The sequence below is a fragment of the Chionomys nivalis genome, chromosome 22, assembly GCF_950005125.1.
Source record: "Chionomys nivalis chromosome 22, mChiNiv1.1, whole genome shotgun sequence".
Classification (NCBI taxonomy): Eukaryota; Metazoa; Chordata; class Mammalia; order Rodentia; family Cricetidae; genus Chionomys; species Chionomys nivalis.
The window spans coordinates 43,396,823-43,419,226 of NC_080107.1; the positions used below are offsets into that span (position 1 = coordinate 43,396,823).

At 49.7% G+C, this 22,404-nt stretch overlaps 1 protein-coding gene across 2 annotated transcripts; it reads right to left on the reverse strand.

Annotated features, from left to right (window-relative positions):
- Window positions 1-2,194: 2,194 nt before the first annotated feature.
- On the reverse strand, window positions 2,195-21,508 carry Gtf3c5 (general transcription factor IIIC subunit 5). 2 transcript variants are annotated; one of them, XM_057755825.1, is made up of 12 exons: window positions 21,177-21,508; window positions 18,962-19,181; window positions 16,419-16,617; window positions 10,283-10,478; window positions 9,144-9,248; window positions 7,852-7,966; window positions 6,646-6,726; window positions 6,394-6,491; window positions 5,289-5,371; window positions 4,393-4,535; window positions 3,586-3,754; window positions 2,195-3,106 (listed from the first exon to the last, which is right to left on the reverse strand). In XM_057755825.1, exons 1-11 carry the CDS (start codon window positions 21,327-21,329, stop codon window positions 3,609-3,611), a joined length of 1,539 nt encoding a protein of 512 aa, XP_057611808.1. In that variant the 5' UTR covers window positions 21,330-21,508; the 3' UTR covers window positions 2,195-3,106; window positions 3,586-3,608. The 2 variants fall into 2 exon arrangements, with proteins under 2 accessions (XP_057611808.1, XP_057611807.1); XM_057755824.1 differs by having other exon boundaries at window positions 3,586-3,772.
- Between the last annotated feature and the right edge of the window lie 896 nt (window positions 21,509-22,404).

The window sequence follows — 22,404 nt, forward strand, 5'->3', positions numbered from 1 at the left end:
AAGGATTCTGGGACATAACCAGGCAGAAAGACAAAATCTTGGCAGAGGAGAGGCACAGAATGAAGGAGGGAGGAGGAAAATACTGGGTTTGGAGGTGAAGGCCAGTACGAGGTTATCAGAACAGCCACCATCCTAGGGATGTGTACTTTGGCTACCAGGAAAACATTATTACTGCAACGGACACAAACCAAGTCCTAAGAGACTCCCTTTAAGGAGTGCAGCTGCCTTTTACACCCGAAGGACACAGCAGCTGGCCAGGCACAGCCAGAGTCTTCCTAGGCCAGCAGCCCCTCCAGTCCAGGAGCCCAAGTCCCCAGCTCAGATCACAGCTCTGCATGTGTGTGCCGGAGCACGGGGGGAACCTACAGATCCACATGCACCACTGTGTTCATGTGCTGTGCCCAATCCAGTGTGCAGTTCTCCATGGTGCACAGTAGGTGTGCACATGTGAGAGGTGGGACACAGTGGAGGTGGGGTAGCAGGAAACACGCATGTTGGGTATCATGTCAGCTACTGATTCTGAGAACAGTGCTAAAGAAAGCAATTCTGTACTGGGCAGCACGGATTGAGCAACGCACGGTGGCTTAGGAGGAAAGCGGCAGGAGGGGAAGTAGAGGATAGGAGTCTCTATCTAGCTTTTAGAATACTTTTCAGTTCACAGCAACACTGAGCAGGAAGGAGAGTCCTTATGTCCACCGCCCCAACACTGGAGTAGCCTAGGTCTACAGTGACAGACCCACAAGGACACACCTCTGTCACACAGTCCAGTAGTGCTGGCTGCTGCTGACGCTGGATGTACTTATTTGTGGCATGTGGAGTTCTTTATGGGGAGATCCTAGGGGCACATCTGGATGCTCAGTCTACAACCTCCCCAAAGGCTGGCCTGAAAGCATCAAGGTGAACACTGACCCCACTGACACAGACACATCAGGATTTAGGCATGCCATTTTAACAGCACTTGTTTTTTTTTTTTTTTTTTTTGAGGGGGTGGTAATAAAATGTTTCCTAAGAAGCAAAGTCCACTAACACTGGTATCACATAAAGCAGAATTACAACCACAACTCAGGCCAGACCTGCTGCCGCCACTCCCCAGCTGTGTGGCCTGAGCCTCAGTTTCTCTCTGACAAGGAGTTCCTGGCATGCATGGCAAGCGCAGGGTCTGCAGTTCCCTTTCCTGGTTGCAGGTGCCTCGGGAGAGGTGCTTCTACTTTGCTCTCAGGCAGGAGACATAAGCTTACAGGGTGTAGTGGGTCTTAAAGGAGCCAGTGAGTGGCCTCACCTGGGAGAGTCCCTTCAGGCACTGGCCTGCAGAACTCACCCCAAGTACAAAGAGCAGAGAGGCTTAAATGACCCCAAGCAGCCTTCTGATTTTATCATGTTACATTGTCTAGTTTATCAACTGTTAAACGTATGTACTTGAATGATTTGTTATTTTAAATTATGTGTATATGTCTGTATGGAGTATGCGCACATGAGTACAGGTGTCCCCAGAGGCCAAAGGGCTGCTGGAAAGAACTGGAAATTGTGTTAACTATGGTGATCAATTAACAGGGTACACAGATATTTGGTCAAGGTAGGCATGGTGTACACATCTTCAATCCCAGCACGAAGGAGGTGGAGGCAGAAGGATCTCCGGGAGTTCAATGTTAGTCTACACAGTGAGTTCCAGGACAGCCAGGGCTACATAGAGAGAGCCTGTCTCAAAACAAACAAACAAACAAACAAACAAACAAACAAACAAACCCTAAAACACCTGGTCAAGCATTCTGACGTTTGAGGCTTTTTTCAGATGAAATGCTGTATAAATCAGTAGGCGGTGACACGACATCTTAGCCTCTATGTGGGTGGGCTTCATGCCCAGTCTACTGCAGGCCTGAGACTGCGGAGGACGGGACAGTCAGCGTGCTGTCTTTGACGGCAGCCCTTTCACTGAATCTCCACCCTACACCATGCATGCCCCAAGGCTGTGGACCTGGACTACAACTGTGAGCCAGCTGTTTACAATAAATTCTAATGGTTCTGTGCCAAACAACACTGTAGTTCTGTTAGAGACAAGTATGGTCTTTTCTCAACCACACCCAGCAAAACACAAATAGAAGACAATACCAGGGTGCAATATGCACCAAGACTCAGGAACTGTGAAGTCAGAGGACTAGGAATCAGCTGCATGAAACACGAGCACTTCCGAGGGCATTTTATATTTTCATACTGAAAACACTTTTATTTACATGGGAATTCAGGAGAAGAATCACCACCCTTTGCTAGGCGTGGCTAGAGCTCAGGAAGTCCTAGTTTGGCCAACCTAAGGCAAGACTGCTATTGCCCTGGGCTCTGTGTAGGTAAGGCCTTCAGAGGGCATGGGGCCCCTTACTCAGAACCTTCCTCAGATCTACAGTCAAGATATTCCTGGGTAGATGGGACCAGAACCTAGATAGACCTCCCCAAAGACCAGGTTGGGCAGCAGTTCAGAAGTGGGAATGCTTCTGGGAGGAGTCCTGGCAGCTTCTGTGACAGAAGTCCTGTGGGGCCAGGCAAGGCTGGCCAGTCTTTAGGGAAGGATTACTTCCTGCCTCTGGGCTGAGCTTTCTTTGAAGCAGCAGGGAGCAGGGTCATCAGAGGACAAGGGTCCAGCTGCTTCCCTGCGAGGCTGGGAAGTTCCCAGGGGTATCCACTTGGGTCAAATGAAACAATGGGTCCTCAATCTTGTCAGGAGGGTGAGCTGGTTCAAGGCATCTGGCTTTGGAATTGCTGTGACTTGACTGTGTGCCAGGCCACACGGTTCAAGGGACAGAGGCCGCACAGAGAAACAAGGCAATGGCCCATCTCTCACTCAGCATCCTTCAGGAAGTGGTGCTGCTGCCCAAGGGCTTGGGAGGCCATGCATGAGAGAACCTTCCAGGGAGGCCAGCTTGGCAGGGACATGACAGACTCTGGTTTCACAAAAGGAAGCTGTGAGACAAGAGGGTGTTTCCAGGGAACTGAAGAGCTGGTCCATTTGGCGAAGTCAGGCTGAGCCCGGTCTGAGGTTGCCCAGTGTCCTCATCTCACCACCCTGGATGGGGCACAGGCCTGTCCCAACTGTCCCATCATGGTACACCAGCATGTCCTGAATGAGTGAAGGAACAAATGAGGCGCTAGAGAGCCCCAGACAAGAGGAAACATCCCCAGCTCTACTCCCAAGCTGAGACACCATCGGTGCCTACCTAGGAAAATTCATTAACAGGACAATTATGGCTAGGCCTGTCTTTTACCAACACTACCCCAGGCAGATGCTATCTAAACCAAGGGTAGTCTGGCTGTCTGTGATGGCAGACCAGGCTCCTCAGGTCATCTGTCATTATATTCACAAGACCTTGCCAGGATAGGTGTCCCAAGCTTTACCAAATCCACTTCTGGCTTCTGCAGCTCTTGGCCTTGGGTCATCTACATGGCATTAGGGTCGTCTTCAAACACCCAGGGCAGAAGGCAGTACTGAGCAGTGGGTTACAGAGCCAGGGCCTGCTTCTTAAGATACCAGCTTCCTTCAGAGGTGCCTCTGGGGTGACCTGGCTCTGGCTTCTTCGTGAGAATAGTTGCCAGTCTTACCTGGTTGCCTGGAGCCAGCGCTGTCACACATAATCCAGAATCTCTGTCTCCATCTCATTTTCACTTCCATCCGAGGGCTTGAAATCTTCCTCTTCTTCCTCCTCCTCCTCCTCCTCGCCCTCCTCACCAGACTCGAACATCAGCTGCCCTTTCCCTTGATCAGCCTTACCTGTGTCAGAGAACAGAGCTGCGCGAGAGGGAAAGAAGGCTATGTCTCCCATGCAGGCTTCCTAGATGACCCGGAGCTCATTTACTAGGACAGGTATTTGGGCTTGAAGAAACTACTATGGAAAGTATGAGGGCGGGATGCAGGAAGGCGGAGCCTCACAAGGCATGTTTGAAGCCATTTTCTCTAGAGTCATGAGCAGCCTGGGACCCTATGCACCGTGAGAAGGCACACACCAGTGCTCCCAGAAAAGGGTCACAGCCTTGACTGAACTCCCAGGAGGTTTAGCCCGTGTCCCAAACACAGGCAGGAAGCCCTGCTCTACTCAGATACCCACTACCTAGCCTGGAAGGAAGTCCTTTGCAAGAGCTTTTCACTGCTCTGTAGGTCCCCTTGTAGACTCCCTGCCTCAGTGGCTAGCTCTGGCTTTGGTTTGAAAAAGGAGCTAGGGATTTACAGTACAGGGCCACACAACCCCACGGGAGGAGATGGGCAGAGCTGCCATTTCTGTACAGGAAGTATCATAGCTGAGTCCTAGCTCACAGGCCTCCCTCCACCAAGGGTGATGGACAATATGAGGGTCTCTGGAGCTTTTGTCAGAACAGGTAGGTCTGAGGCCTCCCAGCACATGTGGCTCTTACCAGGCCTCTCAGAGCGGATGGTCTGCAGAATCATGAGTGACATGGTGTCCCTCAGGTGGTCTGTGGTCTTGGGAAGGCACCATCCATCTCTCTCCGTGCACACACTCTCTGTCCCATCATTGCGGTGAACAATTTTCTGCAATCTGCGGGCAGAATCAGGGGCAGGGCTCTATGGTGGGGAACTCAGAGCCAGAGAGTGGCTCCAAGTGTGCTTCCTCATGGGATAGAGTTCCAGCACAGCTCTATGGGCAAGGGGTTTGTTGGATCAGGATGTCCATGGGGAGGCTCTTACATGGGGTCTGTGTGACAAACAGTGCTTCAGAAGGAAGTCTCAGAGGTGGTGTGTAATGAAGGTCTTGCAGGGATGGATGCTCCCAGCTGGGTTCCTTAACATTTGCAGTCTCTGGACAGAAACCCCCACCCCTACCCACCCCAGCAACAAAAGCAAAAACAAACAAAAACTAAAGAACTACACAAAGCTGGAGGGTATATACCCAGGCCCACTTTTCTGTCGACAGTCAGGCTCTCCCTAGATTCCATATGCTGCCTGGTTCCTTTCCACGCTGTGGGCCCACTCTTGTGTTTTCTAAACTTGCTTGAGAACAATGGGCAGGTGTCCAGGATCAGGAACCATGTCAATCAAAGAGACTCTCAGGAAAATACTTCAGCAAGAGTCATTGCTATTAGCAAGCAGGGCTGTTTTCTACAGGGTACAGTGCAGCCATGACTGCTGGTCCCTGCCTTATAGCCCACATATGGCAGGACCAAGAGCAGCACCCAACTCCCAGTGGCCAAGTTTCCCTTAACGCTCACTGCAGAGAACACTGGTCTTGTTCTAGTGAGTTCTAGCCCAGAGCTCCGGGGATCATCAGTGGCACAGGACCCCTCATACATACTCTTCCACGTTCAAATCACACAGCTGGTAGAACATCTGTCGATAGGGTGGCAGAGCCCCTTCCCGGAAGATGTAGACCGAATCCTGTGGACAGGAGGGAAGAGAATGGGGTGGTTATGTAGCACTCCAGGGTCTGAAAGTGCTAAGGACACCCATGCTGTGGCTTCCATGAGAGTCTAAGGACTTGGCTTGTCCCCAGGCCCAGGGGGCCAGCAGATGTGGAGAAAGGAGGCTCTCACTCTCCAGGAGGTTCTGGAGGGTGGAGGCAGTCAGGCCCTCCTTGGACCCCTGGAAGTCTGCCACCAGCCTGTACTGGGCTCCGCCTTCTGTGCCTTCAAAGGACGGGATCTGCCCCTCACCAGCTGTCTCTAATCAGTCACTCTACATGCCGCTCATGTTCCCTTGACCGCTTTTTCGGGAGGAGGGCAGCATTTAATGAGTATCATTTTCTCTTCTTTCCACTCAGAATGTGACCCTGAAGTCAAGGACAAGGCTCCAAGACTTTGGTGGCCAAGGCATGATGGCACTAGGGGACAGCTGTCCCGCTCGTGTCTCTGCGCTTACATTTTCTGTCACAGCCACTCAAGCAGGGACTGCAGGGTAGAGAATACAATAGCCTGGCCTCTCGCAGGACTGCAGAGGGATCAGGAGAAGTGTGGGAGTGAGCTAACCACCATGGGGTGACACTGATGACAATGTAAGCACTGGAGGTCTGGGTCCATCCCATCGCACATGTCAACCCACAGCTGAGCCCCAGATGTTCTGGTCTGGCCTGTGCTCATGTCTATGCCCAAGTCCTGTCATCTCAGCAGTAGTTACAGGCCTCAGGGGAGCCAGGCTCCCCAGGGGCAGCCACACATCTGCTGGTGTCAAATTTCCTTCTCAGGACTTGTCACCACCTCTCTGCACAGATGGCCCTAGTTCCCCATGGCATTCCAAATTCTCATTTTGTTTCCAGAGGGGTCTGAGGTGGGAGTAATGAGAAGGCACTTGGAAGGCAGAGAGTTCAGTCAGTCATAGATCCTTTCCAGAATCACAAACGCCCAGCCCTGCAAAGACACTCTGTCCCCACACTTGACCCCACACTGGAGCCCGAGGACACTCACCTTGAGCTTGTACTTATTGTAGGTCAATTTGCGTGGGCCGTCTGTTCCTGATGGGCCCAGGCCCTGCTTTAGGTCACGCATGTTAACAAGCTGGTTGGCTACATGGGAGCAAGACAGTGCTTTGGAATAGAGGAAGTGAGTACAACCCAGTCTGACCCTTTGCACCTGTCTGTAAGGAATAGCCAGCAGACCTCCCATCTTGTTGCCCACCTCCCTTGGCTATGTCCTAATGCAGGCAACCCAGCCACTTACATGTCTTCTTGACAGTGATGGGGAGGCTATAGTTGTATGTGCTGCGCTTCGCTTTGACAGGCATGTCCCTGGAACCATAACCTACACGCAAGGGCCATGTGTCAGAAGGGAAGTAGGTGCCAAACCCATCTGGGCAACAGTCAGGAGTTCACCTTAAGGTGGTCAACTCCATCTGCCGCCTACAGAAGGAATGGATGCCAGCACATCTAGCAGTTCTCAGATGCTGATACCCTTATGTGGTTTCCTGGCATCCTGGACTTAAAATTTTTAAGTAGGACTTGAGCCATAGGTCCTTGTTTATAAACTAGAAAGCCACAGCCTAGTCAGCAAAGAGCTGGCACTTCTATTTCCAAGATCCTTTATACTGTTCCATAGGGGCGGGAGGGCCTTGGGAGGTACAGAAATGTTTCTGGTCTCTCCACAGGAATAGACTTTTTTTTTTTTTAAGACAGTCTCTCATTATATAGCTTTGATTCTTCTGGAATTCACTATATAGACTATGATGGCCTTGAACTCACAGAGATCCACCTGTTTCTGCCTTGTGAATGTTAGAATTAAGGGTGTGTGCTACTATTTCTGCTGGGAATAGGCTCTTAAAGGTATGTGTACTCTATACACACCCACATATTTAATTTTAAATGTGTGTCAGTATGTGCGTGTAAGTGCAGATGCCTATGGAGCCCAGACGCAGTGTACGGATTCTCTGGAACTGGAGATGCAGACAGTTGTGAGTTGTCTGACATGGTAATGGGAATTAAAGCAGGGTCCTCTACAAGCATGCGTGCTGTCACTGCTGAGCCATCCCCTATTCAGCCTCAGAATAGAGGCGAGTGCTAGAAACGGTGCTGGAGAGGTGGCTGTGCAACACCCTGCACGCATCCTATCTACCCAAGCTCTGGGTACGCTAGTGTGGGTTTGTGACAGAGACAGGACTGCTCAGGCTTGCTGGCTTCCAGTCAGCTCAGAAAACCTGAATCCCAGGTTCATGAAGAGATTCTGCCTCAAAGAACCAGGTGGAAAGTGACACAGGTCACCTGACCTCTTTTCTGGCCTCCACGTGTGTGCACAGGAGTGCTCACCTGCATACACGTGTGCTTGTACTCACACACACACAGATATGTACACATACATCTTTTTTTTTTTTAAGGAATCTGCTTAAAATGGAGGACACAAAGAGACAAAGACAGAAAATAAACTTATTTTTACCGTATTTCATTCCACAACGGATTCGAAAGTCAAGCACTTGATAAATTTTGGCATCTGGGTGTTTTCGAGGGTCATAGCCAAAACGAATCCACAAGCTTCTCCATGGACCTGTTATCTAAAGACCAAAAAGTGCTGCACATGAGAAAGGGCCAAGAGTCCTTAGTACCTGGGTGGAGACCAAGCCCTGCAGTGAGGCAGCAGGAGCCCCAGCTCTGAGAGCATGGCTTTAGACTCTACCCTTTGACAAGGTTCTATGAAGATGAAGTGAGATCAGGAGTTTCTACCACTGCTCCTGGTACCCACAATGTCCTAGTGCATGGATTCCTGTTCTTGAACGGCACTGCAGTTAGAAGTCATGTTCAGGGAGAGAGGAGCTCTCCAGGCTGGAGTCCACAGTGCCCCTGCCCATCATCAATCTCTGAGGTCATGTTTTATGCTGGCTCCCCTTGGCAGGTAAGCAGGACCCCTTTTCTTTCAAATGTTTAGGAACCTTTGTACCACCATGCCTATTTCCATCCTCTCCTGGGAGGAATCAAGAGTAGACTTCTTCCACTAAGCCCTACTCAGTATGGGCAGTTGAGCTGAGAGATGTCACTCAGGGGCCTGGGCTCTGGGCTGCAAAACCAAAACAAGGCAGTCAACTCTCGGAGCCCTGCTTTTCCTCAGAGATAAAAAGGGACTCTTACTGTCACCTCCAGAAAGAACAGACAGTGATATGTAGGCTGACCCAGTGCTAGGCACTTGGACATTTCTCATTATAAGGTCACTATGTACAGGATGCTTACCTATGACTTAAGAAATGCTCCTTCATCCAAAGTCATCCACATACAGCCAGAAACATTATTAGAAGACTGTGGTGGACCAGGAAGTTTTGAAATCTTTTTAGCTGTTTCTTTTTTGTGTGTATGTCACTGAGCGCATGTGTGTGTACACCAAATACCAGAGGCTGTTGCTGATTGTCTTTATCAGTCTTCACCTTACTTTCTAAGATACACTTCCCCAGGATCTGCCCAACTACACCTGCTCAGCGTTGGGAGTTACAGGCACATGCCACCATGCCCAGCTTTCATGTGGGTGCTGGGGATCTTCCAGCCTGTACAGCAAGCACTTTACCTACTGAGCCATCTCCCTAGCTCTCTATCTTATTTATACAAGTTGTCTCAGGGTGCCATGTGGCAGGAATGCTAGGAGGTATGTCTACCTTCTGTTGCCATGGCTCTAATATGTCACATGAAGGATCAAGAACCACACTGGTGGGAACCAAGGTGACTGTGAGACTAGCTGCCACTTACCATGTAATAAGCCATGTAGGGAAGTAAGATCTTGAGCTTGTCAGGGTGGACACTGACGTTAGACTTGACAGCATTTCGTGACCAGACTGGACGAATGTCAAAGAGCTAGGGAAAGTCACAGACAGAGTCTGAGATGAACAACAGCTATTGGCCTTCTCACATCATGTCCTGTGTGTCTGGGCCCCAGTGGTAGAAGGCAGGGACTCAACAAGCCTCTGAAACCCGCCACACCTACCTCATAAACCCCTTCCTACTCTTAATTCCTTGAAGGCCTAGATTATACATCCTGCACATGAAAATGACCACACAGTTCCTGTCCTTGCATGGTTCACAGTGCACTGGAGCAACAAGACTGAGCAAGCTCATGCTAAAACCCCAGAGCCCTGATCTCTGCTAACCTGGAATGCAAGTGCTGGAGATGGGACTTCAAGAAGGTGAAGGGGATGGCCTGGTCCTGAGGAGGCTGTGCAAGGCCACTGTGACCAGAGAATGGAGGGCCAGGGCAGAGATGAGCCACAGAAAAAGCCTCAAGTGACTACTGAGATTCAGTTAAGAGTTGTGCTTCTGAGGGACCCTGTCCTTGAACAGGGTCTGACTTCAGCTTCGACAAGGAAAGCCTCACTGAGACCCTGCTGTTTAGGCCTATGGACCCAGCAGAAACCCAGTCATATAGCCCAAAGGGACTACAGTGCCCTGTGACGTTTCTCCAGCTCAATCCAGGATGAAGGTGCCACAGTCTGGTACATGACCATATGCCATGGGCTTGTTACAAGCAATAGCTCTGCACGGGCTGCTAGACCCCAGCTCCAGTCAGGTCACACCCAGCAATGACCCGTCTCTGGGCACCCCAACCGGGCTTTGACCCAGCAGTGTCTCCCAGCCCTCTTTCTACTTTCTGAGATAATCTAGTTTGCCAAGGCTAGCCCTGAACTCACTTTGCTGGCCAACTGGCCTGCTTCTTGCACTACTTCTACTCCGGGGGTTATAGGCCTATGAAACCAAACCTAGCTTCTGACAGCTCTTAGATGTAACAGCTGGAGGTAAAAATGCCCCTGTGTTACCAGTCAGTGCTAGAGAAAGCCTCACCACCCTGAGCGGTGGAGGAGTGGCCCAGCAGGCTGGGTGGGGCTGAGACTCACCTGTCTCAGCTCCTCCTCCACTTTCTGATCTATGGGGTTGGTGCAGGCCTTCTTCCACGTCTGTACTGCAGCCTCCAAGGGCTGTAGAGGTACCTCAGGGTCCTCAAAGTTGACAAAGATGGCATTATGGGGGCGCCGGGCTCTACTCAATCCAATCAGGTTCTCGCCCGAAATGGAGGGATTGTGGTAGCCTTCCCTGTGGAAAGAGAGAAGCTTAGATTACCATCCCAGCCATAGACCCGGCCAGGCAGGCAGGGAATCCAGCAGGCACGCCTCACTATAGACCACATCTGTGTGCCTTTTTCTGGATTCAATGGAGAGAAGGAGCTGTAACTGCAGTGGCTCAGGGAAACTAGGGGGCCAATAGCCTTGAAGGAGGGCAAGGTCCCAAAGTCCCAGAGACTGGGGTATGGGAAAGGGCACCATGGCAAGGCTGGTGGCCTCTCACCTACAACTGCATAGAGCCACACACAGCAAAATCCAGCCAGTGCAAAGCTGGGCACAATCCAAATGCCCATCAGCCACATATGTGGATAGTGATGTGAACTCTGCCTGTTTACATGACTCACTCAACTCTCAAAATGATTCTCCAAGGAAGGAGTTTCTGAGGAAGTAACTGAGGCCACCAACATTAGAAAGTGTGCCCAAACAGCATCTGCTACAAGAGCTGGGCCTCAGCCCCAAGAGGCCTGGCTACAGCCACCTCTTAGTCAACTGTCCTTCTACCTAGCAGAGCATGACTTAGTTCAGAAGCATCTGGACAACACAGGTGAATGACAAGGATGCAGCCAGAGGTTAAGCCAGGGTTCTACCTGACCACATCCATAGTATCTAAGAACAGGAGGGACCCATGTGAACTGTACCCTGTAGAGTGCTGTGTCCTGCCCTCTCTGCCCGGGAACACACAGACCACTTTGTGTATGTGCATGGGAGGGGTGAGAAGTGTGTGAGATGTGCTTCTCATACACAAGGGTACTTCAATCTCCATACCTTCCTCAGTGTGCCATGAACCTTTAAAACACACGCACAAACTCTGTACATGTATCAGCACAGAGCATGCCTGAGTGGGTGGCTCCTGAAGCACTCGCAGAGATTCCCTAACCCTTTGAGGTAGACAACACAAACAGCAGACACAGAGACATCAGCATCAGGAACCCCATGGATGCATCCTCAGCTTCAATAGTTACTACCATACATAGGCTTCTGCTTCCCCACACTAGCCCCACCCCCACAGCTCTTCAAAATGCATTTTACTAGATGTCACAAGCCCATCTGCAGTCATCACCTTTTCAAATATATTGATTTTATTTACACGTATGTGTCTGTATGTTTATGCAATGTGTGTCAGGGCCAGAAGTTGTGAGCCACTTAATATGGGTGCTGGGAACCAAACTCTGGTTCTCTGGAGGAGCAACACGTGCTCCTAACCACTGAGTTCCCTCTGCTATCCCTTTACCTTTTTTTTTTAAAAAAACAACAACAACAACAACAACAAAAAACAAACAAAAAAAAACATCTCTGGCTATGTAACCCAGGCTGGTCTAGAATTCCTAGGTTCAAGCAATCCTCCTCAACCTCATCGAGTTTGCACTTTACCCTACTTTTCTACATGAGTGCATACCACCTGCAAACTTAAAACAGTTTTTACATTAACAAACCAAATATGAAACATGGGGTCAAGTCTCTGTGTGTGTGTGTGTGTGTGTGTGTGTGTGTTTTCAAACGTACCTGTCAGGAACCATCCCAGGTAAGTACAACACTACCCTGCTTTAAAGCCCTTCTCCCTGAGCCCCCAGCACCCTCAAGAAGGAAAGTAGTGGCTGGCCTTCACTTCAGGAGCATGGAGGGGAGACATAGCTGCCTCTGCTGCCTGTCCACTGCCTCCAGCTAGCTCTATTGACCACTGTGATTCTAAGTCTGTGGAGAACTGCTGGGAGGAGCAGAAGGGGCTCAACACCTTGCCAGCCTTCCTTCTGCAATCCCAGGCTGTAGGACACTCAACCCCCTGAGGTGGACAGCCAGGCCCTCCTTCCCTAAGAAGGCCAGCCATACACAAAAATCAACAGTGCCTGGGAAGAAAGGCAGGTTCTTTCCATGTGCAGGGAACCTGTTTGATCACATGAGGAAAAAGGGTCATGCCTAAAGGCCCCAAGTCTGTTGGCCCTCACTCATGACTACTCCAGAGGCTTGGACCAGTTGCTGCCAGCCTGTGTGTGCAGAGTGTAGCACAGGTGTTCCACTGCTATGGCGCGCTCTTCCTGCTACAGGTGTAAATTGCTTTGTGAGGAGACAAAAATACTCAGAAATATTCAACTTTGAAAAAACAATGAGGCAGCCACCCATAATGGCACACACTATTAGGCCCAGAACCGGGGAGGCAGAGGCAGGTGGATTTCTGAATTTGAGGCCAGCCTGGTCTACAGAGCAAATTTCAGCAGAGCCAAGGTTACACAGAGAAACCCAATCTTGAAAAAGCATACACCGTGTCCCCCTCCCCGCCCCCACAAAAAAAGAAAAACAAAGCAAGGTAGCTCAGTGGATAAAGGCATTTGCTGTCAAGCCTGATGACCTGAGTTCAAACCCCAGGACACACATAGTGGAAAGACAGAACTGACTCCTACAAGTTGTCCTCTGACTTCAATACATACACTGTGGCACAGGCATGCCCACAAGCACTCGAACACACTCTTGAGTACACACACATACACCCCCCACTCTCCCACACCCTATACTCAACTACAGGGCTAACACTCTGGTGCCAGGCACACTGTACACGCAGTATACTGTCCGTCCGCACAACTCACTCTCATGATCAGAAAAACAGTAGAGGAGACAGGAAAGCGACAGATGGCCTCAACAACTCTTACCTTTTTATTTTTTAATTTATTCTTATTTTATGTGCACTGGTGTTTTGTCTGCATATAAGTCTGTGTGAAGATGTCAGACCCCTGGAACTGGAGTTACAGACAGTTGTGAGCTGCCATGTAGGTTCTGGGAATTGAACTCAGGAACTCAGGAAGAGCAGCCAGTGCTCTTTACTGCTGAGCTATCCTGCCAGCTCCCATTTTAGGGGGTTTTCAAGACAGGGTTTCTCTATGTACTTCTGGGTATCCTGGAACTGACTCTGTGTTGTTGTAAGAGGCTGCTAGTTAGTTCCTGGCTGCTCAGCCCCAAAATAATCACACAGAAACCATATTATTTGCAATACTGTTTGGCCAATAGCTTAAGCATATTTCTGGCTAACTCTTATATTCTAAACTAGTCTATCTCCATTAATCTGTGTATTGCCATGTAGCTGTGGCTTACCAGGTAAAGTTCTGTCCCAAGCATCTGTCTCTGGTAGGGCTACATGGCTTCTCTCTCTGACTCCACCTTCTTTCTCCCAGCATTCAGTTTAGTTTTCCCCACCTACCTCTGTTCTGCCTTACTATGGGTTCAAGCCAGCTTTATTAACCAATTGTATTCACAGCATACACAGGGAAATCCCACATCAACTCTGTAGACCAGGCTAGCCTTGAACTCAAGAGATTCTCCTGGCTCTGCCTCCTGAATGCTGGAATAAAAGGCACATGCCGCCACCACCATCTGGTTCTTTTTACATCGGCTCCAGGTGGCCTTAAACTTGCGACCCTCAACTTTGTGAGTGCTGGGATCACCAGTGTATGAACCTATAATCCCAGCAGCTCTATTTATTTGTTTATTCATTCATTTTTATTTACTCATGTTTAGTCATTTATTCATTCATTTGAAACAAACTCTTTTTGTCCAAGTTGGCCCCAGGCTTTTGGGCTTACATGAGAGTCCTCCTGTAGCTTCCTGGGTAACTGGAGTATGGGTATACACTACTCCACCTCAATTCACAGAAGTTTGCTTTTTATCTGAGAAAAGATCTCTCTGTGGAATGGCCCTGGCTGTCCTGGAACTCACTCTGTAGACTAGGCTGGCCTTGAACTCACAGAGATCCACCTGCCTCTATCTCCTGAGTTCTGCCACCACCACCACCCAGCTACAGTAGTTTTTTAAAGCAGAGAACAATACTCTTTTTTTTTTTTTTTTTTTTTTTGCTTTTTCGAGACGGGGTTTCTCTGTAGTTTTGGTGCCTGTCCCGGAACTAGCTCTTGTAGACCAGGCTGGCTTTGAACTCCCAGAGATCCACCTGCCTCTGCCTCCTGAGTGCTGGGATTAAAGGCGTGTGCCACCACCGCCCGGCAACAATACTCTTCTTGTGATGAGACCTAAACCTGCGGCCAGAGCAAAGAGATCTTAACCCTAATCCCTGGCTTTAGACGCAGCTTCCGCATGGGCCTGAGCTTTGGTCTAGAATGCTTTCTCTGAGCCCTTTCTTGCGCTGCTGTGCTATCACTCATTTCTGCTGCCAGCTCCTCCACGGCTTCCCGAGCCCCTCAGTCCACCCACAGAATGCCTTTAATGCACCCCTCCATTTGATCACACTCTGTCCTGCTTCATAGCCTTTAGCCCCGAGCAGAGCCTCTCTGCCACGTGGTCTGCTGACACCAAGCTCCAAGCTTGGGTCACTGCAGGACTCTATCAGGACTTGGCAAGTGTTTCTGTCCTACCCTGTTCCAAAATGGCCGTCCTGGGCACACCTTCTGGAAGGTCCCAGGCTCCTGCTCTCCCTCACACGATCATTTGTTTTGTGCTACAGTATCTGTTCCAGCACCTGCCCTTTTCACAGGGCACAGAACCCACCATGTGCCACGTCAACATTCAGAGCTCAGTTTTCTGAAGGCTGCACACAGCCTGCCAGCGTCTCCTTCAGAAACACCAGAGACCAATCACAGACCGGCTTTCACACTGTTTGCATCCTCTGGCTTGTCTGGCATATTGGCCTTGCTTCCCAAGGCTTCTCTAACTGGGTCCCAGCTATTGGCAGCCCTTTGCTCAGGCCAGGTCCAAAGTTATAGGAGAGAACAAAGGCAGTCAAGTCACTGCTTCTGGGAAGCATACAACAAAATGAGAAATGCTGTCTTTGTGTGTGTATAATTTTTAAAAGGTACTAGGCATGGTGACTCAAGTCTACGACACAAACACTTGGGAGGCTAAGGCAAGAGATGTTGCCAGCCTGGATGATGAAATAAGCTCTGGACCAGCCTGGGCTACGGAGACAGACCTCGTCTCTAGAGATCACAAGTGTAAAAGTATGAACAGTGTGGGCAAGGCCCAGCGATTGGGCAAAGCCAGGCTCAGAGCTTACCATGTGGCCTGGAGCCCCCAAGTCTCATCTACCTCCTTTGTAAAATCAGGATGATAGGGAGCTGGCAAATTGCTGGGAGGCTGAGACCAAATGCAGCCTCAGCATTTCCCCACAGCTGGTGACTGTTAATAATCTCAGACTGGGCATGTTCAAATTAATTTCTTCCATATTAGTCAGTCCTGGCTCTTATACAAAGGGACTCTTCCTTGTGTCAATGTGCAGCTGCCTCCAGAGAAAACCAACTTTCACAATGCCTAGGACCTGCCTCTCCAACAGCCGCTGGGTCCCCATTCTGTCCAGATTGTGGTAAACTAAAGGACGCACCCCACTTGAGTTGCATGTGGTCTTATTTGGGATTTTCACAACCCTCGGCGCAAGAGATGCCCGCCACTGATTCTCAGACTCACAGCACCCACCCTCAGAACACAGCCTCACACTCAGTAAGCGAAATTCAGGGAGGGTCATAGTTTGAAGGGAGGCACCAGCAAACAGGTAAGGGCTGGACAGTATTGGCAGCAACCTCCAGTCAAGAGGGCAGACGGGGAGGTGGAAGTGGGACAAAAGGGCTGAGGTTCTGCAGGGAGATGGCAGAAGCCTGAGTAACAGAGCTAGCTATGAACTCTTCTGACAGGACCAGGAGGCCATGAGGTGTGTAGAGGAGACAGAAAAGGGCTGGGTTAGAGTGGGATGTTCACACCAGGCATTTCACAGGTAATGTCATTATTGGTGACTCCAAGGTCCAAAGAGACCATTTGTTATCAGGAGCTCTCAAGTCCTATAGTTCACTGTCTGTTGGGAACAGTGCCAGCCTGTGACCACCAGACCACTGCTTAGGACACTTGCCTTCTGAATTTAATCCTGCTGCCTCGGCCCCAGGCCCTCTGCTGCACTGGAGTGGGGTGAGGGGTGGGGGCTGCCTACCGGTGCTGGGTCTCAGGGCGATAGAAATAGTCCACTGGGGTGTCGAGCCGGGAGAAGATGGGTGGGGGGATGTAAAGTGGCAGCTCCTGGTGGAAGAACTCCTCCTTCTCGGGTTTGCGCATGAGCACTCTGTCATACATGGACACATGCCTGCCACCCGCTTCCGTGTGCACTGCCAAGTACTGAAAGTCAGACATTCCTGGAAAGACAGAAGGACAGATGGCAGACTCACTCTGGCTCTGGCACCGCTGTGCGGATACTCGGATCCTTTCAGGAAGGGGCTGGATGAGCTGTGCAGCACCTTCTCATGGGGGCACAAATTAGTACAGTAAGAATGGCTTAAGGGGAGGACGGCAGGTAAAGTCCAGGGAGCTAATTCATAAAACTGACGATCCAGGGCCACACAGAGCAACAGTGTGCTGCTCATTAGAGAGAAATACACCTGTGACCCATCAGGAGTCCCCTCCTCCTGGAAGGACAATCCTCATGGTGAACAAGCACTACCAGGAGCCTGCATCCATGCCCAGCCCCAGGGACTCTAGGTCTAGGTCCCACTCTTCTTTCCCTTGTTTTATGTTTGAGACACAATCTTACTGCAATCTAGGCTGGCCTCAAACTCCTCCCCCTCCTTTTTTCTCTTTGGATTTCCCTTTTCTCTTCTTAACCATTTAGTCTCTTCAGATTCTTCCTTAGGGCAGCAGCTGTAAACAGCTGTGTCTAAGGTGTGCTGATCGTGCGCCAGGCACCTCCCACATGACTCTAACAGACACCATCGCTGGCAATCTTGTCCAGGACCCAGAGCACCGACAAGAGGCTGAGGCAAAGGAAGCTAGGGCACTTGCTTAAAGAAACTGGTGAGCTGGGGACAGAGGATAAGAACAAATACAATGCTACACGTGTAGAAATATGTCACAGCGAAACCCACTACTTTATATGCTAACTTAAAAACTGGACATCAAGCTGGGCGGTGGTGGCGCACACCTTTAATCCCAGCACTCGGGAGGCAGAGGCAGGCAGATCTCTGGGAGTTCGAGGCCAGCCTGGTCTACAAGAGCGAGTTCCAGGACAGGCTCCAAAGCTACAGAGAAAGCCTGTCTCGAAAAACAAAAACAAAACAACAACAAAAAAAAAAACAACAAAAAACCTGGACATCAAATTGTTAGGGCTCATCAGGAATAATTCCAAAGTGAATGCTCTTTGGCTCTGTCTTTCCTGCCTTTCTGCTTCCTCCTTACAGTTCCCTGGAAGGAGCAATTCTGAATGAGGATCCTACACTAGGCATCCAGTTCAAAGAAGCATGAGGTGCCAAGGGACCCACATCAGCCAGGGAGGTTTCAGAGGATAAAACTAGCTGCAGTCAAAAATTGACAGGGGAGCCAGGCAGGATCACAGTCCTATAATCTGGGGGGCTAGCACAGATGTTCAGTGGGCTTAGAGTTTAAGGCCAGCTTGGGAGAAGGCTCCAAAACATTGGTGTCTCAGACTGGAGAGCTGATCACTAGTCTGATCTAGCCCCACACAATGGTTTATCTTAAAAATGGAAAGATTGTCACAGAACTCAATAGATTTCTACCTTCTCTTAAGGGTATAAAAGGTTGAAGAGATAGTTCAGGGGTTAAGAGCTTCCTAGTTTCCCAAGGAACCAAATCTAGTTCCCACATCAATGACTCACATCTGCCTGTAATTCCAGCTCCAGGGTATTGGACACTGTCTTTAGACATTTACAGACACTTAAACACATAAAAAACAGAAAATAAACACTTAAAAAGAGCCAGAAAGCCAGGTGTGGTAGTACATGCCTTCAATCCCAGCACTCAGGAGGTGGAAGCAGGCAGATCTTTGTGAGTCCCAGGCCAGCCTGGCCTACACAGAGAACTCCAGGACACCCAGGTCTATGCAGAGAGACCCTGTGTGCCGGTTAGTTTCATGTCAACTTAATACAAGTTACAGTCATCTGAGAGGAGGGAGATTCAATTGAGAAAATGCCTCCATAAGATCGGGCTGTAAGCAGATAAGCCCACGTGGCATTTTCTTAGTGATTGATGTGGGAGGGCCCAGCCCATTGTGGGCTGGTGTCCTGGATTCTATAAGAGAGCAGGCTGAGCAAGCCATGAGGAGCAAGCCAATAAGCAGCATCACTCCCTGGCCTCTGTATCAGCTCCTGTCTCCAGGTTCCTGCCCTGCTTAAGTTCCTTGCCTCACTGCTTTGGATGGAACTGTGAGTGAAATAAACCCTTTTCTCCCCAAGCTGCTTTTAGTGATAGTGTTTCATCATAGCAATAGTAACCCTAACTAGGACACTCTGTCTGAGAGAGAGAGAGAGAGAGAGAGAGACAGAGACAGAGAGACAGAGAGATATGAATAAAAGGTTGGAAGGCAGTATACCCACAGTCCGTAAGGGGCTGTTTACTGGAAAAGGGAAAGGCTGTCTCCACAATGGGCAACGGCTCTCCCTCAGGCATGGGCACATCCTACCCCACTTTCCGTGTGGCTCCATATCAGGCCCTGAAATCACCCGATAGCAGTACAGATATCACAGTTACCTTGGAATTTATAAATTGTGGAGATGATGCCAAGGATTTCCAAGTCGAACGTGACCTGGGGTTGGGTCTCGGCCCCTGGGGCAGCTCTCCGCCGTCTGGTCCTTTTCCTGATCCGGAGCAGCATGCTGCTGGTACTGAAACGGTTAGCGCACACAGGGTGGCAGTATGGGTCCTTGGGCCGGAAGTAGAGCTCAAGCCTCTTGGAAGGGTCAGTGTAGATCTGCAGCAATACCAAGGGAGACACGGGAGCGGTAAGCAGCTTAGCACCCAGCAGAGCACTGTGCCTCTTCCCACAAAGCCCAGGAAGGCCAGGTGGCCCTTCTACTTCTAGCTCTTCCTTCCACAGAACTCATTTTTACACCCACATTTCTCAGTGTTTAGATAGTACAGAAAAGGAAGTCAAACAGCCTCCTTCCAATAGGTTATAAAGTGAGATAATTAAGGTATCATTTATCAAGTGCAAGGCACAAAAGGACTCTCATAGCTCATCACAGGCAGGCTTACCATCCTGTTTACTTCTGAGCTGACAGAAGCTTTCACAACTGACTAGGGAGGGCTAACCATGCCAAAAACTAGTCTGCCCCAGGATTCAATCAGCAGTCAGTCTCACAAGTAGGTGCTTCTAGATCCACAGGGGGCTACAAGAGGTTAATAACCATTCTGACAGTCACTGCTTATTACTTATAGTCCTCCAGGCCCCAGTTCTGTCTTCTTAAAAAAGCAAAATAAGCAAGCAAAATACAACAACAAAAAGTCCTAAGAATAGTGTCCACTTCATGATACTGTTACACAGATTAAATTGAAATAGTGGAGCCTAACTCATAGTAAACACCCAGCCCCTGCCACCTACATGTGAACAAATGCTTGCCCCACATTTGGTAAGAGGCACACAACGAGTGTCAGCTCTGCATGTTTGCACCAAGAATGTGCAATGGCTTGAGGCCACGCACAAGTTCAACTCTTAACTCCCAATACTCAGGACGGGGCGCCTTCAGGAAGTGCTCAGGAGCAAATTAGGGAAAAGATGGAAGCTAAAAGCCTGGGTGCTGGAGGGATGACTTAGAGGCTAAGAGCATCTGTTGCTGTTCCAGATGACTGGAGTTTGGTTCCCAGCACCCAGTGCGCAGTGCACAACCACCTGAAATCAAAGCTCTAAGGGACCCAACACCCTCTTCTGGCTTTCAGAGTCACCTGCAAACACAACTGAAAATAAGGTTTAACTCTTAAAAAAGAAAAAGCAGCCTCAGTCCTCAGGCATCCCCCGCCCCCACACACACACACAAAGCACACAGCACTGACCTAACAGAGTAGGGATGACCCTAGACATGGCCTAGCATATTGGAGTACTCCAGAAACCCAAGCAGAAGGTATGAACAATAGAGGATGATCCCTTGCAGCTATCCCTGGGGTAAGGGAGAAAAGGATGCTGTGAAGGTCATTATGTGAACAATGGAAACTCTACTAACACAACCAGCTCTTTCCAACTCTAGTTGGGCATGAATTCAAGTCCCTGTTGTAACTGTAGCGACTGTCTGGCCTAACCTTTACCTGTCCCCTTATCTGGAAAATGGAAATAAAAACAGCAGTATCTAGTTCACTAGGTTGTCATTAGGACTCAATCACATTTTTAAAAAAAATTTTCTAAAATTGGGAATTATACGGATATTAGTACACAGGTGAACAAGAGAAGTCCCCTGCTCTGCATTTACAGCTTCGGGACCACGTAATAAATAAACAGGTAATAAAAGTATCAAAATGTAACAATGGAAGGGGCCAGATACTAACTGACTTGTCTAAGGTGTTCAGGGAGAACATTTCTTTTTCTATTTTTTTTCTAAAGATTTATTTATTTATTATGTATACAGCATTCTGTCTGGATGTTTGCCTACAGGCCAGAAGAGGGAACCAGATCTCATTATAGATGGTTGTAAGCCATCATGTGGTTGCTGGGAATTGAACTCAGGACCTATCCCAAGATCTGGCACACACACTGCTGTGTGGCCTTAAACTGTGTCTGCTCACTTGTAAGGTGTAGGTGTTGTCAATTCCTATTCTAGGGGTTCCAAGGACTGCGGCGTGTAAATAAAGCTAGTTCAAAGGCCCTAATTCCTGCCTACACTCTGTTGCCAAGGAAACCGCTCTCCCATCGGGTAGTCCCGCCCATTCGGTAGACTTGGTTCTTTTCCCGCGGTCCCGCAGTTTCCCAGCTCCTTACTCGAGAGACGCCTTCCTCGCCTCCCAGAGTCTGTAGCATCTTGGCCTCATTATGCACCACGCCTGGGTACTCCACGCACACCAGTCGCCGTTCCCGCCGTAGGTCCACGGGGATGGCGGCCTTTGATTCCGCGTCCGACTCCACCGCCGCCATACCTGCCAGTCCGGTCCCGGGCCGCCGTGGTCCGCTGCTCAAATGCTTCCCCGAGGCCTCACCTCAATGGTTCCGTGAAGGAATGGTTCCGGTTCTCTTTTCCGTTCACGTCTCTCTAAATCACTGAAACTCGAAGGCCTTCCGGAACCAGCGCATCACAGCGTCTGTTTATTTTGCGGTACTACAGCAGACCGGAAGTTTTTTGTTTAAAAAGAAGAGGGGCGGACTGAGGGGCGAGACGAGGGCGTATCCCACCAGCTAGCCCAACCAGCCGAAGCCGGGACTCGGACGGGTCCTTCCGGATATCCCGTGCAGTGAGAACTTCAAGGCGTGCTTAAGGCGTCTTCTGGCCTGCCTCCCATCAGTGAGCCCCCTTTCGGCTGTCAAACAATAAACAATTCACTGGGTCCTTTTAGCCTTGTTCCTGTGTAGATGAGTTTAGGGCTGATCACTTGAGATTGGATATTATGGGGTCATTCTCAGTCATTCTCAGTGGCCACTGATTGCCTGTAGCTCTTTATCTAGGGGGTGGGGCTTTGTGAGTGAGATTTTCCCCTTCACGTTGATACCAACAACATGGTGTTGTTTAGGAAATCGTATTGTTGAGATTTCATGGGTGCTGCTTTCCTATCCTAGATACAGTATGCAGAAAGGGGATCTCTCTCTCTCTCTCTCTCTCTCTCTCTCTCTCTCTCTCTCTCTCTCTCTCTCTCTCTCTCTCTCACACACACACACACACACACACACACACACAGACAGGGTCTCTATATGTAGGCTTAGCTAGCCAATAACTCGCAATGTAGACCAGGCTGCCCATGAACTCAGAGATCTGCCTGCCGCTGCCTCCTGAGTGCTAGAATTAAAGGCGTGCGCTCCCATGCCCCAGCGCAGGACCGGATTTCTGACGGCCCTTAGAGGGAATTCTGGGTGAATGAAAATGGTGGCCTTGAGGCATTGTCCACCAAGTATTCTCTCTACTCACAGACTCAGTTCGGGCAGGATTCAGGCGTCCTTTTTCATCCATTAGGCAGATACTAAAGACCGCTGTTGTGTGGAGAAATGGATCAGGTAGGCA

Coding starts and splice junctions, on each gene's coding strand:
- Gtf3c5 (XM_057755824.1), bottom strand. CDS start 21,329: ATGGCGGCGGTGGAGTCGGACGCGGAATCAAAGGCCGCCATCCCCGTG. Junction 10,479..16,418: donor CGCCCTGAGACCCAGCACCG/GTAGGCAGCCCC, acceptor CTCTTTCCACAG/GGAAGGCTACCACAATCCCT. Junction 6,727..7,851: donor CCGTTGTGGAATGAAATACG/GTAAAAATAAGT, acceptor CCTTGCGTGTAG/GTTATGGTTCCAGGGACATG.